The 22981-nt window shown below is 40.4% G+C and overlaps 1 protein-coding gene across 1 annotated transcript; it reads left to right on the top strand.

Moving 5' to 3' along the window:
* The first annotated feature begins 55 nt into the window (after window positions 1-55).
* LOC117488567 (collagen alpha-5(IV) chain-like) lies at window positions 56-22757 on the top strand. Its single transcript, XM_034137560.1, has 50 exons — window positions 56-309; window positions 2114-2167; window positions 3030-3119; window positions 3196-3240; window positions 3430-3474; window positions 3594-3656; window positions 3737-3790; window positions 5572-5634; window positions 5724-5759; window positions 6258-6299; window positions 7717-7794; window positions 7932-7985; window positions 8098-8163; window positions 9217-9258; window positions 9352-9405; window positions 9500-9541; window positions 10026-10110; window positions 10308-10343; window positions 10856-11032; window positions 11412-11501; window positions 11739-11822; window positions 11991-12058; window positions 12132-12320; window positions 12485-12656; window positions 12771-12860; window positions 12953-13060; window positions 13436-13530; window positions 14243-14393; window positions 14562-14675; window positions 14993-15157; window positions 15465-15551; window positions 15798-15938; window positions 16157-16255; window positions 16350-16448; window positions 16738-16877; window positions 17012-17138; window positions 17246-17326; window positions 17506-17604; window positions 17812-17859; window positions 18085-18267; window positions 18479-18609; window positions 18802-18874; window positions 19159-19233; window positions 19505-19630; window positions 20021-20116; window positions 20359-20568; window positions 20661-20838; window positions 21267-21381; window positions 21475-21647; window positions 21930-22757. Exons 1-50 carry the CDS (start codon window positions 241-243, stop codon window positions 22039-22041), a joined length of 4914 nt encoding a protein of 1637 aa, XP_033993451.1. The 5' UTR covers window positions 56-240; the 3' UTR covers window positions 22042-22757.
* Window positions 22758-22981: the final 224 nt, after the last annotated feature.

The raw sequence follows: 22981 nt of genomic DNA, 5'->3' as shown, positions 1-22981 counted from the left end.
GCATCGGAAAGCACGGGCCGCCTCCCTCTACAGGATCAAGTTAAACAGTTTATCTGGGCTGTCCTGTCTATCAAGTACCTTTAATCCAGACGAAGAACCTTAATACAACTGAAGCCATGATCTAACATCACCCATAGAATATCAGTGGATGGGAGTATTTTTGAGCATCTTCCTCAGTTACTACTCGTCACATCTGAGGTGTCAGTGGGTACTTTCTTTTGCTGGAGCAAGAAAAGAGCCATGGCTAGGCCACTGTTTCCTCTGATCCTGTTTGCTGTGTTGCTGATGGACACTGCATGGGCCAACAATGTAAGATGTTTTATTTTCCTTACTGAAATAACATGGATCTGATTTTATAAATCTAACAGAACAGACTCCTATCTGCACTTTTATTGAAATGCATTTTAGTTATCCTTTTGTATTTACATTTGTGTAGGACACAATCCTAATTTGTAATTCTGTCAGGATCATACTGTTGCTTTTTATTTCTTAAATAATATACTGCAGAGAATGTGTTAGTTGCTGAGCTATAATGGTTGATGGGTGAAAAGTATCATAGCTTTTATCATGGCTGTTACAATTCCTTTTTAGGCAATACATCTGTAACATTTAAGTTACATAACTTATCTCCTGTTTAAGCTTTACCTCACAACATTGCACTCAGTCACTGTTTATGCGAAATCTGCATTATTCTGTGACAGAACGCTCCTTGTCTGTTTCCTGTTGTGTAGAATGTCATTCACTTTGATATACAACGTTGTCATCTGTTTGTAACTGTAGTGTCTGAGCTCAGCTTTAAACATCTTGTATCTTGAAGAGATGCAGCTTTTTTGGCAGTTCTGTTTGCACATTTCCTTCATTGTGTACAGTATTCTCTTCACTGGGCTATGTTGGTGGGCGTCTTTATGGACGGTCACTGAAAGGGGACAGGATATGGTGGAAGAAGGAAAAATAAGCAAAACAGACCTCCAGCACTAAACTGAAAGCTTACAAAGAAAAGACACATTACAAATGAGTAAACATAGTTCTTCCTGTTAAAGAAAGATTTGTACATTACTAAATAGAAAACCAAATGAATAGTACAATTCAGAATTCTTACGGCTGTGATCACAAAGGATGAGAAAATTCACTTGTTATGCTGTTATTGCCCAGCCACTGTTATAGCCTAGGCAAAACACATCTCCCAACGTGTGAAGAAAAGATAACAATTTCAAATGTTGATATCCTTAAATATAATAACATTTGCACAAGGCAATTTAGTTTGTACCAATATGAGACTTTTGTGGTACAACAGAAATTTTCCCAACTTTTTTGTCAAGGAGCAGTGCACTGTAGTTAATGGCTGAAAATCGACAATTTGGAATTTATTTATTTTATTTTATTGTATCTGAAATGACTTCACCTGATAATAGTTTATTATATCAGTACCTTATGACTACTGTATAACTGACCCTATTATTTAGTCTAGAGACAACCCAGTCCTTACATCAGTTGTTAGCGTAGCTCCACCCTCTTTTTCTGTTAGCTTCCATGAACCCTTTTCTATGCTGATGAGCAGTAATGATCACAGCCTTGAAGTTAAAGGCCACTGTGTGAAACAAAGACATTGTTGTAAGACCTAAACAATTGGAAGTTATGAAGCTTGTTTGAGCGAATTGCTTAAATTAATCCTCCACAAATGCAGTAAACTATTTTGAATGTAACAAATTCTTGATGAGTTGCAAGTGATGGATCAGCAGCACACAGCCTTTAGAGGTTGTATGCCCAGTGGTTTCCAAGCTGTGGAATTGACCCTTCTAGTGACATTAATATGGCCGTGGTTAAAGAAATAAAGCAAAAATATCTAAAACAACAATGCTTGGATGCTAGCGAGGCTGTCAAGACTCAGGTGAAAGGACTATTATTGTAGTCCATCTTCAATTTGACTTTGAATGTGGTTAGTGTGAGATGGAAAGGATATTGGTTAAGTGGGGGGAAGCATGGTTTGCTTTATACGTGTGTCAAAAATATTTGAAAACAACTTATTTCTATATCAAAATAAAATCCAATTATATAAATATTGTTTTCCATGTACGCAAAATACATATCGAACAATTTTACAATTTCTTTTTAGTGTGTTTGCAATGGAAAATCGAGATGCCACTGTGCAGGAGTGAAAGGCAGCAGGGTGAGTGGATCATTTATTGTCTGTTCAAAACACTCATCATCCTTGCACACCACGCTTTACAATCACAAGCAATACACTTTAGGTGCAGTTGTCCAGTTCTACACTAGTCATATCAGGTGCAGAGCCTTGCTATATCACTGCTGAAAAAGCATAAGTGTCTCAACATCCTTCTTTGTTATTTTGGCCTTTTTCAAGAGCAACCAGCTGTTTCCTTACAAATCCACTCGCAGTGAGCTCCAAGAAAAGAGAGCAGGACACACTCACCCCTTTCAGTCTTAAACAGTTCAGTCTAGGCAACGGTCGGCAACAAACCATGTGACTGTAATGACTGCTTAGTCGAAATTCATGGTAGAGAAATATAAGATGAATCCATGAATAAAGAAAAAATGATGTGTTTTATTTACTCCAGTTGTTTCGGTAAAACTAACAATTTTAGGAGAAGTCAAATATTTTCATTTTCACTTTGCTTATCATTAGTCTTAGTGTCAAAAGCATCAGTCCTGAAGTTACTGATAGGTCTTTAATACAGTGCCTAACACTTGAAAACATTTCAACTGTTTTATTAAGCTTTCCTGATGTTGTTACAGGTTTGTTACCAGTAGTAATATTTTAAAACATAGGCATTAATAAAATATATGTGTTAATTTAAGTTAAATCTTTCACTTTGAATGAGCCTTGGTTGCTGACATGCACTTGTAATATGTATACTGTTTGTTTTATTATTATTTGTTTACTGCCCTCTTGTACTTTTTTGATCTGTCTCTCTCTCTCTTCTCTCTCTCTCACACACACACACACACACACACACACACACACACACACACACACACACACGCACACACACACACACACACACTCACAGGGAGACAAAGGTTTTCCAGGACTTCTAGGTCCTCCGGGGTCTGCAGGTCGTCCAGGACCAGATGGTCATGCTGGGTCTTCAGGCCCAAAGGTAGATGCAATACCTTGTTTTGTACTTATACTGCATTTTACCAGATCAATGAGATTAATTATGCTGTCTTTGACAGGGAAACCATGGGACCAATGGACTTGTGGGGTCCAAAGGCAATCCGGTAACATAACTGGGTTCTTTTTGTGGTATTGTTCGTGTGTTTCTCAGTGTGAATATTTAGTTTAAAAATAAGTTTTAAATTACTTGTATACATAATGTGTAAATGCAACCATTTTGGTAGACCAGGTATCAACTCAGTAGCACTGGTGTCTTTTAAACTTTTTTACTGTTTTTGTTACCTTCATCACAGGGACCCGAAGGAAAAGAAGGATTTGCTGGGTCTCATGGTTTACCTGTGAGTTATTGTACTCTATTACACATCAGTGTCTCTCTTTTCATCGTCTGATTTATGTATTGTGCATGTTCCTGTCTAAAAATGACTGATAGATAACTTCTGCTGATATTCTCTTACAGGGTATCCCAGGTTTACAAGGGCCTCCTGGCCCCTCAGGGGCTCCAGGCTGCAATGGAACAGATGTAAGAACATTTTACATATTAACAGTGGCATGGCATCAAACCTGAAGTAGTCTTACGTTGAACCCTTTGCAAACTTTCAGGGAGACGACGGACTTCCTGGTGTACCCGGGGCAAATGGCTTTGATGGAAATCCAGTAAGTTAGTTATGTTGTGTTAGCAAATACAGTGTTTTAATTTGTTACACTTATCACCTTCAGTCTTTTATTTTGTAGTGCTGTCCACCAGGGAGTGTTTACTGTTTATAGTTTGTTTCAGCTTTGTCTTTACTTTACAGGGTACACCTGGTCTGCATGGACCTAAGGTAATAAAATGGATGCTGCGCCACCCACGGTCAGTTGTTTAGTACTTTTTATCCTAGGGAAGGGGGAAACTGCAGAATTGCTCAGCACTTACAGCCTTTAAAGACGTTTATTATCAGGATCCTGCCTCCTCAAGCTGCCAGAGCTCATATGTACCTAGTCCATTTGAGACCAATAAATATTTCCAATAGTGTTGTTTCTTCTATTAAGTCCATCCTTTTGCCAAAAAAACCGAGTTCTCAGATCTGAACACTCATTTGTATTCAAAAGATTGCTAGAATTGAGTGTTAGTAGAGTATAGATATTGGACCTGGTACATAAGAAAGTTTTCTTGTGGAAATTGGTATGGGTTATAATCCTGATCATTTTCTGTCACAGTCTTTGCCCCAAGGTGTTGATCTGTAGACTCTGTAGTCATTTTTGAGTATAAGTGGACTGAGTTGTATCACAACATGCTAGCAATGGATCTGCAGCTGACAACTTGCCATGATGCTGTTCTTCCAGTAGAAGTGCCACTGCTGTGGTATAACATGGGAGAAGGACAATGTGCTTTATATCACTTCTGATCCGTGAAAAATAAAGAATGTACAAGACATCTCCCAAACCAAAACACATATTATACAAGTGCAGAAACCACTCCATATGTTCATTCTAATGAAACTAGAATACCCTGGTTTATCATAGGGTCACCTAAGGGTAATTTCCTGTGATATTTTTGTAATCCAAGGGGTAAAAGACAACAGCATGGAGACGGAACACAAGTATTCTCTGGTATGCTCTGGTCTGTACAACATGTTGGTCAATGTAGGTTGATTTAAATCTGCTTTTTGTGGCTTGACTTGACCAGACTGAGATTACCATACTACTAGTACTGCTGGTTACGATTTCGCTCTTCCCTCATACCAACACTGTCTTACTGTGCAGACACATATTTCAAACTGCTGCATTGCCTGAACATTTCTGTGTTGTTTCACTTTAATGTCATCAATGTCAAGGCTGGTAAAAAAGTATCACCCATTTCTCCCCTTTTTCTTCAACTAGGTGTCAACCGCAAGTATGGTTGTCATTTGTAACTCTGTTTTATAAGCACAAGTTGCTGAATTGGTAAATGAGAATTGCGTTTTATGCAACGGTTTTAAAGAGGCAACCCCTCATTGTAATTCAGAGTGCATACATGCATGTCAAGTGCACAGACACATAAAGATGAGTGATGTAGCCTGCAGAGCCAAACTGCGATGAAATATGAAACTTTGAAATAATGTTACATATATTTCACTTAGAATTGCTACATGAATGAAATTATTAGGTATTTTAACACAAAATTCAGTAGTTTTCACAACTGCATGTTACATAATTTGACTTCCTCTATTTTACAGGGTGAATCTTGGGGATCAGTGAACGCAACACCAGGTCCACCTGGGCCCTCCTGGAAGGGACAGAGACCCGGTATCTATTTCGATTATGTTAATATTGATAGTATAATTCTGTCTGTACGATATTTTCCATTTCCATGAAAGTCATTATAATGAAAAAATATATATAAAAGTAATACTGTATTAGATTTGTTTGGCTTGTGTTTATTTATTAATATAAATGAAACATCCCTTAACTTTCAGGGAAGTCCAGGATACCCTGGAGATAATGGACAAAGAGGGGACCGTGGACCTTTGGGCTCTGTCGTGAGTAAAGTTTTGACGGTTGCCTTGCAGAGAGTAAATATAGCACAAAAATGATTGTATGATGTTTGATACCTGTCTCTTATGAACAGGGGTCTCCTGGTCGTGATGGGGCTCCAGGATCTAAGGTAATTTGATTAAACATGGATCAATACTTTGGACATGCCTGTACGTGTGAACGGTTGTGAGAATTATCTGTGTGTATAGCTGGCACAGAGGAAAACCACAGCTGCAGGGTTTTTGTTTTGGTCTGCTTCTTCTTATCATAGTTAACTGTACACACTGCCTGGGAAAAGCGGGAACATCGCCTAGCAGCTGATATAATGTACACTGCTGTTTGGCCACAGTACTTGTTGTTTTGGTAAGACAGTGTTTTGGAATTTAGTGTGAACATCTGAAGGTATTCCTGTTTACAAGTGTCCTGTGAAACTCCTTTCAGACAGTGAAAATAGTAATGATAGGATTTAGTGTATTAGAGGAGCTGGCAGCAATGAACACAACATGACTGGAGAGAACCTGACCACAACCTAATTGGATACAATTGCAAAATAAAGATATTTCTGAAAGAATACTGGCAGAACAACTTCTTTATACAAACAAATTATGACTGTTTTACCATCCTACAGGGTCAAGAAGGCATAGGGGGTTCAGGACCTCGAGGAACAAAGGTAATTCTTTTTGATGCCTTTGCTCTGGTGACAGCTATGTTTTTAGTTTTTCTTAAAGGTCCCCTATTATACTGTTTTTCATCAATATATTATAGGTCCCAGATATATACAGAACATGTCTCTGAAGTGTTTGGCTCGAAATACCAGACAGATCACCCATTGTAGCATCCCATAAATAATAATAATAATAATAATAGCTTGGATTTATATAGCGCCTTTCAAGGGACCCAAGGTCGCTTTACAAGTAATAGGGCAAAAACAAACATAACAAAACAAAAGTCAGACAGACAAAACAACAGATCGATTAGGGGCCGAAAACCTTGGCAAACAGATGGGTCTTGAGGGCCCTTTTGAAGGCGTCAAGTGTGGGGATGTTGCGAATCTCCGCAGGGAGAGCGTTCCAGAGGGTGGGGGCTGCCACACTGAATGCTCTGTCCCCGAAGGTTCGCAGTTTGGTGCGGGGGGTGGTAAGCAGGCCAGAGTCTGAGGACCGCAGGTTCCGGGGTGGGGCATGTGGGTGAAGGATGTCCGATAGGTACTGGGGGGTATGGGCATGGAGGGACTTATCTTATATGCTATGCGGGACTTGACTGGCAACCAGTGGAGGTGGATGAGGGGTGGGAGTGATGTGCTGCCACGGCTTTGTGTGTGTGAGTACCCTAGCAGCACAGTTTTGGATATACTGCAGCCTGTCCAGGGTTTTGTTGGGAACCCCAAACAGGACACCATTGCAGTTGTCCAAGCGGGAGGTGACAAACGCATGCACTAGGGTTTTGGCAACCAACTCCGAGAGTGACGGTCGGAGTCTGGCAATGTTCCTTAGATGGAAAAAGGCCGATTTGGTCACAGATTTGACGTGGGAATGGAAGGAAAGGGTGGAGTCGAGGATGAAGTCACCAACCTTCATAAACCCCTCTGTTTCAGCCCTGTTTCAAAAGTGCTGATTCTGTGTCTTTTACTTTAGATGAAAATAAGGAGCCACTCCCCACGCCCCTCTGCGAGATATTTGGTTAAAAAGAACACAATGGTGCTCTAGGAGGAGATTCAGGTGATAAGGTGGGGGGTGGTTACCTTGGTTGGTTATTGGCTAATGGTTACACAAGCCAAAAAATTGTTATGACATCATAAAGTGGCCAAAATCTAATCAGCTCATTTTCAGACAGGTTTTTATATAAATGGATCAGGACAAAAAGTGAGCAAATCTTTTTTCCTGAAACGTTCAGGATCTCTTTACACAGAGGGGACACATGTTTCTGTATAAAAGACATGAAAAAGTGTATTTTGCATAATAGGTGACCTTTAATGTATGTTGGCATGTCTATGGAGTATATGCATAAAAGGCGTCAGCCAAATACAAAATTATGTTTGCATTTTGTCTTATTTAACCGTGAAGATAATCTCAATGTGTTTGATGTAGGGGAGACGAGGACCAACTGGCCCACCGGGGCCGCCGGGTCGGATCAAGGTTTTTCTCACAGAGACTCAGGTGTTGAAGGTACAGTAACAGACTGAGTCAAATCACTGTAGCAATAATATATTCCAAAGAGTATGGTTTCATTCTAACATGTTGGAAAGATAAAACATTTTCATTGCGATTAAAGAACCATAACCTGAGACCTATGTCTCATTCAGGGTGAGAAAGGAGACGGGGGAGATGTAGGAGAAAAGGGCTGCAAGGGTGCGCCAGTAAGTATATTCTTCACACATTTCTAATTGAATTCCCCTGCTGAACGTTCTGCCTTGTTAGTGTTTTTTGTTTATCCCTCTGATCCATGTCTTTATTTCAATCTGTTCTCAGGGAGACCCTAGTAATGGTTATAACACCAAAGGAGAAAAGGGAGACCAAGGACAGCCGGGTCCAGAAGTAAGATACTACCAACGACCTCTTCCACTCATCCTCACCTCCAAGCCTTCCTTACGGATTGTGCATGTATATGAAATAAAGTGTTATATACTTTTACACCATAACAGCAGAGGGCAGTAATGCAGCATTTCAATTAATGTGATTTGCCACATTGCTGCAAAAAGGCCCTTATTGATTGTCCCTCTGTCGGTTGAAAGTATTAATGTGAAACTCCTGGAAGATACACAGAAGTTTAGGAAGGCTCTCAGATAACTACATGTCGTGCGTTTCTTTCTGAGCGACTAAAGTGGGAGGACGTGTTTGTTTACTTGTGATTTATGCAGCAGAGTGAATAGCTTAGTGACTAATTTTATTTCTTGTCTTAGTGTCTGCACATTTTTACTATTCAATGTGTGTCATTGTTTCTTGCTTTCATGCAGCAATTCCCTTACTAAGAGACAAATAAAGTAGATTGACCTTATCATCAATGTGTATACAAAATGTTGCATAATTCAGTTCCTAAAAAATTGCTTCAGCCCAAGATATAGTGTTTAGTGTTAATGTACTACCTCCTGTGACTCCCTTAAGGCCCATCTTTCTACAGGGGAAAGGGTTCTCTTCAGGTTTTGGGACAAAACCTCAAGTCTGATTTCACATGGAAGGTCGAGCTTTGCTATGCCTTGTGTTTTTTTGTAGAACATGTAGATTCCATGCAGCCACCCAATGTGACTGAGAATTTCAAATCTGAGCCTGACCTAGAATTGTGTGTGTCATGTGGACAGCATGTTAAATGCTCTATACATGGTTTTCATTTTGTTTCATTTACTTGTCGCATGCATCTGAATGGTGTCACTGCTTTTATAGGGAGCCGCCGAACCCTCCATATGTAATGAAAGAGGGGCCTCCCCTTAAATCCTAGCTGTTGATTGCTTTAATGCTTACTGTGCCAATAAATATTACATTTTCAATAATTCAATTCATTAACGCATCCTGCATGAGGTCCTACATAAACAATTGAATGTATAGAAAGTACACCTGCCAATTGCTCACTCTCTTCCTCTGTTGTCCTTACAGGGAAAGACAGGGAAGGACGGTGAACCAGGACAAACATATGTGGTACCGCTCTACTTTACTAAGATTATGGATGTATGTAGAGGTATTGTGTCTTCTTGTGTTTGTGGCTTTTGAATACAATATAGTTTTCTTTAGGGAAAGCCTGGACCCAGAGGGGATCTGGGAAATCCAGGGACAGCAGGAGGGATGGTCAGTGATTTCTTATAAGCAAAATAGTAACTCAAGACTTTTGCGGGGTTTGGTATGTTTTGTACTTAATCCTTTCATTGACTGTACTATTTAGGGTGGAAAGGGAGATAGGGGTCCCCCTGGCCAACCTGGACATGTGAGTATATCCTTTTCATTTTCTACTGTGTACTCCTGAACTTTGTGTTTTTTTCAATCCAGTTTCCAAGGCAATTTTCAATTCTATAAGAAAGTATTATTGCATAAATGCGTTGCCGTGATTAGCCTGTGTTGTACCTCAATATAACAAAGTTAAGGTAACTCTCAAGATATTGCCTCAATTTCTTTTTAGATACTGATCAACTTTTTAATGTTGGTAACACATGTTGTTTAATGTATAAACTGCTGAAGCTCTGACTGCAGCAACAATGCAGATGACATGCTACTGTAGCTAGCTGACATGATGAAAGTGATTGAGAGCGGGGGTCGCAGAGGTGTGGTCTAAAAAGGAGCCTACTATAATCACAGGTGGTTTGTCAGAGAAGACAAACCACCTGTGATCTTTAGCGCCCCCTTGAGGGGGGCCTCTTTTTCTTGCTGTTTCATTTTCATTTCTCTACATGTCCCCTATGATTATATTTAAGGTATTTGGGCCTGTGACTGAGCCGCTCAAAGGATACCACGGAGAACCTGGTTTCCAAGGCTCCCCTGGGACACCTGGGCGTCCAGGTAAACGAAAATAATAACCCTAACCCTAAGAAACAAAAAGAGATGAACAACAAATAGATCCGGTGGCCCTAAGTCATTGTCTGCCTCGATTGACAAATGATATTTCTGTAGATGTGGTAGTTATGACCTTATAGACTAATGTTTGCTTTCAGCAGACATGCCTCTAGAGGAATAACACTTTACTTTTCTTTTCTCAGGTGTTGAAGGGTTTCCTGGAACTGATGGTCCTCCAGGTGTGTAGTGAAGAGGCTTTTCTCATCCTTTGTATCTCTCTATATCCCAATCAGGAAATACATATATGTATTACTTTAAAGGTGGGGTAGGTAATTTTGGAGAAACCAGCTCGAGTGCGCCAGAATTTGAAAATACACAGCCGGAAAAAATCTGCCACTTCCTTACAGAGCCCCTCCTCAAACACACAAACGTGCACATGACCAATGAGGGCACGAGATAAGTTTGTGCACAGATGGAAGGCTGACAGGCAGGTAGGCCATCCAGTTATTTTAGCCCGGCCGGCTAAAATTATTGGTCGTGCTTTTTACAGTACTACGGCTTCCACAGATGACATTTTTTTTATGGATTTTTTGTCAAAGCACTTAAGATATTCATTGCTATCGGGATGTTAAGAGCATTCCGTGGAATATAACAAAAAGTGTATCTCGAGCCGGTTTCTCAAACTTACCTACCCCACCTTTAAGTGTGCCTGAATATATTACTTACAATTTTCTCTATAAACATTACACAGGCAATTCATCTGGGATATCTGTGCCAGGCCCACGTGGTCCGAATGGCTTTCTGGGCCACAAAGGGGACCCTGGGGAGCCTGGGGATATTTATCCAAGACTTTCAGGTATAGATGGGGATGATGGTGATCAGGGGCCTCCCGGGGATCCGGGCCCACCCGGACCGCCTGAAGACAGAAGTATGTGTAAATTCCTTTCTTGTAAAAAGACATATTTTCAAAGCTCACTTGCTTTCTTCTGTTTTCTGTGATGTAAAGATAAAATGGCTGCAGTTCTATTGCACAAATGCATGCGACTGTAACTTGATGTGATGGAAAAGAGTGATAGGTGCGTGTTTAACAATTGAGCCATCAGTTATCAGAAACAACATGGTAAAAATAATGTTCAAGATTGGATTACATTTCAAAGTGCTTCAGTTATGCTATAGGCATACAAGAGGATAATCTGTATTACTAACAAAAATACACCAATAGTGATAATAAAAATGCATTTTGACATAAATATGGCACTTTTACCATAATAAGTTGACTGATGGACTTGTGTTGGTGTTGATTGCAGCTAACAGGATTACCAACGCTCCCCCAGGAATGAAAGGGGTGCTGGGTAGACCTGGACATATGGGACATGATGGGACATATGGAATGAAAGGTGGGAAATTAATTGTCCTTCATTGACTATGTTCCTAATTGGTTAGACACCTCTTCAAGTCACTAATACTGGTAAACTATTGCATGCAGTTACTGAATAACATAGCAGTTTATGCATCTCTGCAATGGACTGGGGGGAGTACGAAGAGAAAATGTAAGGAAAACATAATATTGTATAACATAATTGGGACTCATTATATTGCTGCTCAAAACATTCCAATGTTTTTTCTTTGTTCAGGAATAAAGGGGGAGCCGTGTTATGCCTGTCTTGTATCAGATTTCCCAGGACCACCGGGTCCCCGGGGCCTACCTGGCATCCCTGGTAAATAAATTCACTGCAGGAAAACACAGAATCTACCAAATCTGTCCTTCTTCAACATTGGAGTGCATTTTTTAGTAAAAGTTTTGGAAATACTACAGTGTAGATAAGATGAACAGAGTAGGAATGTTTGAAACTGAAATAGACATTCTTTATACGTCTGTGGCTCAGGATATAACCAAGGACCAGGTGCTAAAGGTGATCCAGGTTTCCCAGGGCCTGATGGCTTAGGAGTACAAGTAAGAATGCATGTCTTAAAAAACAAATCCTTATTTTTTACAAACATTTGTGAACAATAATTCTCCTCTGAAGGGTCCTATAGGTCTAACGGGATTTCCAGGCCCTCAAGGACAAAAAGGAGCCTCATATTCCTACAACACTCCTGGGATAAAGGGAGAGAAAGGAGACCTGGGACACCCTGGCAGACCTGGTGCAGGTGCACTCCCTGGGTTTCCTGGACAACCAGGACGAAAAGGCGAGCAAGGTCCCCCAGGGGATTCGGTGAGAAGGTTTTGTCAGGTTTCAATTTAACATGCCATTTGTTTTGCCATTTTGTCACATGTTAATGTGTCAACCTTCTTAATTCATAGCCATTTGCAAAGGCCCATGCAATAGAATTTATGGTTTAAGTAATTGTTGCAATAAGTTCTCCGTCTTCTCTCCAGTATCCCTTCCATGGTGCAGAGGGAGAACGTGGTTACCCGGGTCCACCAGGTTCTTTAGGTATACCAGGACCAGTTGGCTATGCTGGGTCAGTGGGATACGGGCCTCCTGGACTTCCAGGAGGTCCGGGAGATGCTGGTGTAACTGGCCTGCCAGGACACGCTGGATCTCCAGGTAAAGAAACACCTATAAACAATATATCAGACATTTATACATGAACACAAGTAGATAGACAGAAAGACTGAAAGCCATTGGGTGTCCTTTCTTTTCTTATTTCTTCATCGGTAGGCCAGAAAGGCGAATCCACATATATCCACACCATAGGACCTCCTGGACAGCCTGGATTTAAAGGTCTGCCTGGTTCACCCGGAATCCTAGGTAAGTATTTATTATTGGATGAATGATATGGTGTTTACATTGCCACACAATAGATGATGGAAGCATTTCCATACTTACTAACAAACATCCAGGTAACCACGGAGTGCCAGGTAGCCCAGGACTAACAGGTTTTCAAGGACAGAAAGGAGAGAACAGTGAGATGTCGTTTCCTGGAAGGCCAGGGATCCGAGGACAGAAAGGTAATCTATGTGCTGTTGAGCACATGCAGAAAAGCCACATAGATAACATAATCAATTTCTGGAAGTTAACACCTTCTTAAGCAAATGGGGAGCAGCTAAAAGTATAGTTAACTTGGCAATTGTGTGTGTGTGTGTGTGTGTGTGTGTGTGTGTGTGTGTGTGTGTGTGTGTGTGTGTGTGTGTGTGTGTGTGTGTGTGTGTGTGTGTGTGTGTGTGTGTGTGTGTGTGTGTGTGTGTGTGTGTGTGTGTGTGTGTGTGTGTGTGTGTGTGTGTGTGTGTGTGTGTGTGTGTGTGTGTGTGGTGTGTGTGTGTGTGTGTGTGTGTGTGTGTGTGTGTGTGTGTGTGTGTGTGTGTGTGTGTGTGTGTGTTGTGCAGGTGACATGGGGCAGCCAGGTATCACTGGTGTTCCAACTGTTGGTGATTTCGGTCGGCCAGGTTCACCAGGCCCTCCTGGTCATGCAGGACTGAAGGTCAGAGAGACAGACTAAATCTGACATTAATATAATTATATAGTTAACAATTACATATAGTATATTAGTACTTTATTGGTCATTAAATAAAGCAAATTAAAGGGTCAAACTAAAGGTCACCAGTTAAAATACAGAAGGGTTTACACTTACAGATGCAGATTAAAAATAGGAAATAAAAAATATTTGTCCAAGCTTCCCTGCAGTTGTACCGTCTAAATGTTATATTATTTCTGTTGAGATCTTGGATTAGACAGCAAGAGATCAATGTACATATGGTAAAGAGGCTTTTTGCTGAGAGTATGATGAGAAGATTGACATCATGTGACCCAATAGCACATATGCGAAAACCAGTTTGCTTTCGGTAGACCAGTAGAAAAGTGACATTTTATTGTTTGGATTTGTTTTAGTAGTGCAGAATAAAGTGATCACTTACGTTGCAAGTTAACACTTTTCCAAGACATTCAAATGCTCGTTTTATTGGGTTTTTGAATAGATTTTGTTTTCTTTGATCGACTTTTTTTGCTCAAACTTCTGTCGCAATATAATAAAAGTACCCCCTTGAAAGGAATCGAATTGGACGAAGACTGTTAAGGACTCTCTAGCAGGAACAGCTGTTATACACATGTCAGAGCACAAGAACTATACCACACTGAAAGCACATTGAAATGTGTAAGTATAAATAAATAATATTCTGTATGTTTGTGATCATCAGGGTGATGGTGGCCCTGGATACGCTGGCCTCCTAGGACCACCAGGGCTTCCAGGGGAAGAAGGAGCTCAGGGGCCTGGGGGAGATCCTGGGATCCCTGGCTTACCTGGGAACCCAGGGCCAAATGGCAATCCTGGTTTTATAGGAGAAAAAGGTACGCATAAATCAATTATAAAACTGTATCCCACAGGCAGACAGAAATCCATAATAAGAAAATAATACATGTTTCAAACACACACAGACATGTGTTTTCATGCATTGCATACATATTCATACAAACACTTGTTCATCTATAAACTGCTTTGATCTATGTTGCATACAGGAAGTAAAGGTTATGTCGGGCCCCTAGGACCTCCTGGTTATCAAGGTTCATGTAAAGGTGATTTACCTGGACCAAGGGGACTTCAAGGACCAGGTGGTTATCCAGGAAATCCAGGTCAGTGTGTATTGAAGTCATGTGATGTACTTAACTGTCAACTCCAGACGATGAATACAGTAATTGAACGACAACGAAATGCCAAAAGAGGGTTGAAAAATAATTCAACAATGTCCAACAAGTGTAGACAGCTTCTTCCTGTAGGGTTAAGAATACATTAAAAAGTAAAAAATAACAATAATAACATTTATTAATTTGACTAATAATAAAATAAAGAAATACTAAATAGGTTTTTCACCATTCCCTTAACCACATTCAGTGTTTCCCTCTGCTCCCCAACTACATTTTCTCCTGTCTCTCTGTCTCCCCTCTCCCAGGACCTAATGGTCTGCCGGGGGAGAAAGGGAACCGAGGAGTGCCGGGGTTTGGTCCTACTGGGGCCCCTGGTGAGCCTGGTTTAATTGGGCCAACCGTGCTAGGTCTAAGTGGGCTTCCTGGACTAAAAGGGATCAAGGGACAACATGGCCCCCCTGGTCAACCAGGTACAGCATTGTTTGTCTGACAGACACGTATTTAAAGGTGTTTTATTCTAGATAGATTGGGAGTGGGTCATTTCAACTTTAAAAACGTTTAAAAAACATCTAAATGTGCTTAAGTAAAAGTATTTATTATTCAAAAAAAATTCCCAGTATGGAATTGTTATGGTTATTATATCACAACATGTCTCTTAGATGTATACAGAGTAGCATAACAGCGAAATACTCAGGTAAAGTACTATTATGTCAAAATAATACTCTAGTAAAGGACTTGAGAACATAGAGCTTGTTTTCAAGAGTTCCACTCCTCTAGGAATAAGAGGAGACCCTGGACCAGACGGGTTACCAGGATATGGAGCAGAGGGGCTCCCTGGAACTATCGGACCACCAGGCCAAATAGGTGTGCACACACACACACACACACACACACACACACACACACACACACACACACACACACACACACACACACACACACACACACACACACACACACACACAACACGCACAAATCTACAGTCACTACACATGTTTTCCAAAAAGATTCATTTAAAAAGTCTTGCATCAGTTTTTAAACAATGGTTGATGATTTATGGTAGTTTTATAATGAATACAATTATGATGGAGTTAATGCCTCTATTGACAGGTGCCCCTGGCCGACATGGGGCAAGAGGTCTCCCAGGTCTACCAGGCATTAACGGAGACCCAGGTCCTGGAGGTCTTCCAGGCCCTTCATCACTAAAACTAAAGGAAGCTGTTGGGCCCCCAGGGGACCCTGGCAGTCACGGTAAGCTTCACAGTCAATCTTTCTCATTAATATGTCATTTCATGATGCTTACAGGTGTTTCACAAAACACAACTGACATTTTTTGAGGGATCTTTCTTTTACATAACTTTTAGGTTTTTATATCAAAGGACACTTGCATGTGAAGCGGTAAATGCAGTCTTTGCAAGTTAAGCCTATGTAATGGTTGTACATTTTTAACTCTACCTGTACTTTTTCAGGTCACCCCGGTCTCTCTGGTGTCCATGGAGATCCTGGAAGTATTGGACCAAAAGGGCAGAGAGGGATTGGTGGAGCACCAGGGCGTCCCGGACAAAAAGGTTTGTTATTCTCATCTCTACCAATACAACAGCCATTATTTTTGGCCCCTAGATCTACCGTTTTTGAAACTGCATTTCTGCCATCGTTGTCCAGGTCTGCCAGGTGAACCAGGTGTTGATGGACTCGTGCTCTCAGTAGGTAGTCGAGGGCCTTCTGGATCTCCCGGAGACCCAGGAGTCATAGGGCCTCCAGGTAAGATATAAACTTTGATTTAACGTCATACACGCTGATTGCCTTCCTACGAATTCACATATATAACCTCACTAAAGTACAGTAATACTACTAAATAGCTCTATAACTACAAATTCAGGATAAAATCACATTTTGATTTTCAATAACCATTAAAGGGGTTTCGAAATAAAGTAATTCTCTAAAATAATCTGTACTGTCAAATGTACATTGCATTGTGCTGTACGTGTAGATATCACAGTCTCTTTTAATATATCTTACCTTAAATAATTGTTTGGTTTAACCCTCACAGGCTCAAAGGGAATCAAAGGAGATCTAGGAATCCCTGCAGGGCCAGGTCCAGATGGTGTACCAGGTTCACCCGGTAACAAAGGAGTTAATGGAGAGCCAAATGACTATGGATATGGAATACCTGGACCAGTAGGACAAAAGGTACTGATGACTGATCTAAACCTTTTTTGTAACTGATGCGGCAGAGCAGGGTCCAATCTACTAAAATACTCAAATGTTTGTAGTTTTGAGGAAATAATGACGATTCCTCTCTGTTTTCTGTTCATCTTGTCCAGGGTGAAGCAGGATCAACTGACCCTTATCAGATGAAGGGTCAGAAAGGAGAACCTGGTTCTTTTGGACCTTTAGGTTTACCAGGAAACCGTGGAGCCAAAGGAAACCCAGGGCCTGTTGGACAAAATGGTTACTACCACTGTTCACGAAGATAAGGCAGATTATGATTGTTGTATGTTTTGCTCACACTAAGTTAACCTCCCACCTCTCTCTTGTCCCAAACCCTGCTATCCCAGGTTCACCAGGCTTTCAAGGGCCTGAGGGGTCAGATGGACCTCCACGATGCAAAGGAGGGTTAGGACCCAATGGGCCAGCAGGTAATGTCCTTTAACGACAACTTATTTTTGCTAATGAAGGAAAACTTTCGGTATATGTTAGTTAATCAACTATCAACAAACTTTACGGTACTCACTTTTGAAAGGCGACGAAGTTGAATCTGTCTTATATTTGTACTGCTCTATTATGTCTGCAGTTTGACCGCATCTGTTTTTCTCAGGTGACCCAGGCCCACCGGGAGTCGGTGGTTATCTAGGTCCTAAAGGCAATCAGGGCCGCGACGGCATACCTGGACCAGCAGGGCAGAAAGGAGACACTAGTAAGAGGAATTCTCCATATACAGATCTGTAGGGCTTTCTGGGCTCCTGCACATCATGTATATGACAAAACTATAAGGATTACAGTTTATATTTTCTTTATGTCCATACCCCTGGCCAGTGGAAAAGTGTCTATTTCATAGCTATTAGTACTTTCAAAGCCATCGCTGCGGCCAAACTTAACCTGTTTTTCCATCTCGTCTTTGTAGACATATTAGGAGGGACACCTGGTAGGCGTGGTGACACAGGTCAACAAGGTGAGTTTCAGGTAAACTACATCATTCATTTAAGAAACTTGTGTCACAATCCTTTATTTAAATATTATCTTATATATATATATATAATATATATAAATTATTATCTACCTGTAATGTTGCATAGCACAAAACACATTTTACAGCAACACTTTTTTTTGTCTTTAACATTTGATTATTAGCACTGTTGAGAAATGAGTGCCAAACATTTATATGTCTGCACTGTAGGTCCCCCCGGGAGCCCTGGTCCCCCCGGCTTGTCTCTTCCAGGGGGTCCTGGAACAATAGGAGAAAGAGGATTTCGAGGTTCACCTGGAGCCTCTGGCCTGAAAGGATTACCAGGAAGAGAAGGGGCGTGTGTTTCTGGGTCAAAAGGAGACCGTGGCCATCCAGGCAATCCTGGTAGCCCAGGTGAGGATATACAGCTGGAGGTTAAAGGGGCATACATACCCTTGGGGGAAAGTGGGATATATCCTGATAGCTATGTTTTGCAACATTTACAAACATAGTACTTTTGAAAGTGTTACGAATATTTATAATTATTTTATTTGCCTGGTTCTCAGTTGTAACAAATGCATTTTTTTATACTAAAATAACTATCTCCTCCCTCCTGTTAATGTAGGCTATCGTGGCTTACCTGGTGATGCAGGTCAAGCAGTGCCAGGGTTTAAAGGAGACAGAGGGGACCCAGGTTTCACAGGAGGCCCGGGCTATAATGGCCCCAGAGGAGATCCAGGCCCTCACGGTCCGACTGTAAGTGAGCCGTATATATCTATGTGTTCTGTGTAGACTAAATACTGAACAAATGCCTGTCAGATAAGTAATTAAATGCTATGTCCAGTGTTCTGTTTTTCTTCATATTTGTTTTTGAATGAGCATCATTGGTAGTTACATCACAACTGAAGCTGAATCTTTGACCTTTCATTGTTTAATCTTCCTTCTCAGGGTCCAAAAGGCAGACCTGGAGGCCCTGGTCCAAGAGGGGATTCTGGTCCTCCTGGAAACTATGGAAACCCAGGTAATCTATCATATCCATTTTAGCCTAAAGATTTTGTATTTTCTTTCAATTCTCTGCCAGACAATAGCATATCTGTCTCCATAGAAGAGTTATAATCCACTATTGATTGTTCCCACAACTGGGATGAAATAAAAATTGTCCAGAGACAAAAGTGGACAGAGTAAAATAAGATTTATGAGGATTCATTTCACTTTTTTTCTGTGATATCCAAGATTGGAATTTCCACAAAAGGGTAAGATGACAAGATAATTATCTTAAATCTATTTATGACCTCTGTGTTTCAGGTGGAAAGGGAGACCCTGGATACATCCCAGGCCCTCCTGGTCAATCCGGGGTGAAAGGCTTTCCTGGACGACCTGGTACGGCAAAAGTTTGACTACTGTTAAAAATAACCAGGAATAATACTGATCCCTATTAATATCTTCCAGACTTATCTACAACAGATATGACTCACAGCAGAGATGAAATGTTCCAGTGAGCCTTCTTAGATAACTAGTCTAACACTTGAATATTGTCAATGTTAGCATTCTGCTGCCCTTAACTAATTCTAGCAAATATGTCAGCCATGTCCCACAGGTATAATGTATTTTTTGAAATATCTTTCCAAATGCTTCTTCTCTGTCACTACAGGCAAGAAAGGTGAACCTGCAGTGGTGGTGGTGAAGTATGAATCAGGACTTTCTGGCCTACCTGGTCCCCATGGCAATCGAGGATCCCCAGGGAGCACAGGGCCTTCAGGAACAACAGGCCGACCAGGTACACAATGTAACCTTAGCTGCTTCGATGTATTGATTTTAAGATTTGGTACTTTGCCAAGGATAATGCACCATTTTTCCCCCCAGTTTAATACCATAATATTTCCTATGCATTAAATGAAGGTAGACATTGTTCAATACTAGCTTTATTTTATTTTATATATTTGCTACATATATTATTTTCTTGTCTTGTGTATGCTTTTATACTGATAAAGTCATGAATGGTTTATGTTTCTAGAACATCTTATAGAAAAAGTGTCAAAAACAAAACAAAAAAACGAATAGATTGAAACTCAAACGTCACATGTATAGAATATTTATTTCTTGCTATATATTCAGCTCTTTTTTTTCCTTTCTTTTTACCCCACGTGACTGAATCCTTCTGTTCCAGGTCAACAGGGCGTCAAAGGACAGCGCGGCCCCAGCCCAGGCGGCCAGCCCGGATTTACTGGCCACAAAGGGGACAGAGGAAGCTCAGGACTTCCAGGTGTGTGTATGTGCGTGGATTAAAAAAGAGTGTATGTGTGTTTACACCAGATGATATGTTATGATTAAAAATAGGCATTCTCTGCATGGTGATCAATATGAATTCCATGTTAAAAAATACTGTTTTGTCCAACAGTGAGAATAAACAGTGAAGCAGATTGTAGTACACCACTCACATGATGTCAGTTAAAAACACAGTACAGTTGTTATTTTTTGGTATTATTAATGGGTTTTTCTCTGCAGGTCAAGAAGGCAGACCTGGTTTCCCAGGCAACAAGGGTCCTCAAGGGCTGCCAGGCATAGGGGGTCCAAGTTATTTTGACAGTTTTCTGATTGCCAAACACAGCCAGAACACCAGCATCCCGGACTGCCCTTATGGCACTACCTTCATCTACTCTGGTTACTCTTTCCTCTTCATCAACGGAAATGAGAGAGCTCATGGTCAGGACCTTGGTAAGAGCATGGAGAACTTTATTAATATAAATCATTTGCAGCAGTAATTAAATATGTGTCCGAGTTAGTCATTGTCTGACTCCGTCTCTCAGGCACCACAGGAAGCTGTCTACCTCGTTTCTCCACCATGCCCTTCCTGTTCTGTGACACCGAATCAACTTGCCGCTATGCTTCTCGTAACGACTACTCCTACTGGCTGTCCACTGACGCTGCTTTGCCCGCCAACATGGTTTCCATCACAGGGGATAGACTGGCCTCCTATATCAGCAGGTGGGACAGGAGCATATTCACAGACTCTTCTAATACTGTTTATTCTCTTACAAAGACGTCATTAAGAGAAGATAAAACAATGAGAATAATAAACTAATAAAACAACACAAAGAACAAAAATAATAAAATAAATAAACAAATGGTAAGTATTGGCATTACCTTTAATATTACTATCACATGCAAACTTGATCATAATATCTACATATAATAACAATGCCAGCTGCAGCATTGTTAGCTATTTTATATAATATTCATGTGGGGTCCAAATATGATCAGAAATACCTCCTGTCTATTGTTCCATTACTGTGTCTTACAAAATTGCAAATACAACATCTTGTACATTTTCTGCTAAATGGAATATTCGTTTTTTATAAAGCACTTGATAACACTTGTTTTAATATCAATGTTTGTATGCATGTGTGTTTTAGGTGCTCAGTGTGTGAAAGCACATCCAATGTCATAGCCGTCCACAGCCAGACAATTCTGATACCCGAATGTCCCAGAGACTGGGAGTCACTATGGACAGGATACTCATTTGTCATGGTAAAAGGGCATATTTTGTATTTTTAGTCCCTTGATTTTCTCATGTGTTTTCTTTCATTACATTTTTCTTCATATTTCCTTCATCCATTCTAGCAAACGGGAGCAGGAGCAGATGGCTCATCCCAGCCGCTGGTTTCTCCTGGCTCGTGTCTGGAAAGTTTCCGCCAAGTTCCCTTCATAGAGTGTCACGGCAGGGGAACGTGTAACTACTACCCTGACTCCTATAGCTACTGGCTGGCCTCAATAGACCCAAACAGCATGTTCAGGTAAGCTTTTGTGGACGCATGCCATGGGGGATGCCTTTTTTATCTGCAGTTTAAATCATCACTCGCATGTTTGGGTGTGTTACATGTACATAAACAGCTGCTAATTGTAGAGGAATTCATTAGCATTATTTAGTTTTGCGTGTCCTATGATTACCACAATGCTGTTTCAGAATCAAAATCGTATCATACTTCAAAAGGATATGTTTGAACCATATTACCATGTCACTTTGAATCAAGCCATTATACAGCTGTAATGTGTTTGTGCTTTGCTCTCTCCTACAGTAAACCTGTTCCTCAAACAGTGAAGGGACCGTCTCTACAAAGTGTCATCAGCCGTTGTCGAGTCTGTAGGAAACCATGGCAACCAACAGATGACAAACGTGGGGACAATTAACATTTGCTATCTTACTTTTCAATGTCATTTGAAGTATTGGAGTTTTGACACTTTGTTGGCTGTATATCTGTTTGTATCACTGGTGCTTTTAAGTAACACATCTCTGTTTATGATTCTGAATTAAACACCAATCTTAAGCAAATTTCAAATAATTTTTAAGATAGGTATTTTATCATCTCTAAAGTAGTGTATATTAGAATTATTGCGTGTCATGATACCTTGTAGAAACTGTGTTTTTCCACCTGTTTATAATTATTCCTTTGATAAACATAAGAGCAGCTTGTAATAGCAGTGATTAAGTTATAACTTGTAGTTAATGTATTAGTAATACTAGTATAAGAGCAGCACTAATTCATCTTTTATGTGTGTTTATTCTCACCGAAATATTCAGTTTTACTTTGAATGCTTGTTTTGACTTCTCAGTGACATAATGAATAGTCGCCATCTGCGTCCTAGACAAGCCTAGAATGACTGAGAAATGATTGACCTGTTTATTGATGTCAGTGAATGACATAAAACGTATGATGTCACAGACAGATTACGCACATGTTCCTATACTGGAGAGGCAGTATGTTGTAAATCGCTTTGGAAATGTTGCGTTGTCTTGTTTTCAAACCCACATATTGAGTCATTTGTGGCCTAACTCTAAAAGCATTTCTTTGAATTGTTTAGCAAGTGAAATGGTGCATGGAAAAGATTAAACTTTATGACTCACACTGCCTGCAACTTTCTCCAATCCACTTCTAAATTAACTGTCGGGAGGCTGTCTGTGTGTCTTCGGGGGGAAATGCACATTAAGGTATCAAGAGGGTGTATTGTGGATTTATTTATTTTACATTAAATCTTTCGCATTTTAAATTGTCAATTGAAGTAGAAAATATATTGAAATAAAAATTCAAAAGAAACAAAATAATGATTATTTTAATGGGATGTTAATCCT

This window comes from Trematomus bernacchii, unplaced genomic scaffold (assembly GCF_902827165.1).
Source record: "Trematomus bernacchii unplaced genomic scaffold, fTreBer1.1, whole genome shotgun sequence".
Lineage (NCBI taxonomy): Eukaryota > Metazoa > Chordata > Actinopteri > Perciformes > Nototheniidae > Trematomus > Trematomus bernacchii.
Note: the sequence above shows the minus strand (reverse complement) of the source record. Positions and strands in the feature narration are given on the sequence as shown.

Excerpts from the sequence above, each read along its gene's own strand:
- LOC117488567 (XM_034137560.1), top strand. The coding sequence starts at position 241 with ATGGCTAGGCCACTGTTTCCTCTGATCCTGTTTGCTGTGTTGCTGATG. Across the intron at positions 3,791-5,571 it reads ATGGCTTTGATGGAAATCCA|GGAAGTCCAGGATACCCTGG; the intron begins GTAAGTTAGTTA and ends CTTAACTTTCAG. Across the intron at positions 9,406-9,499 it reads CAGGGACAGCAGGAGGGATG|GGTGGAAAGGGAGATAGGGG; the intron begins GTCAGTGATTTC and ends TGTACTATTTAG.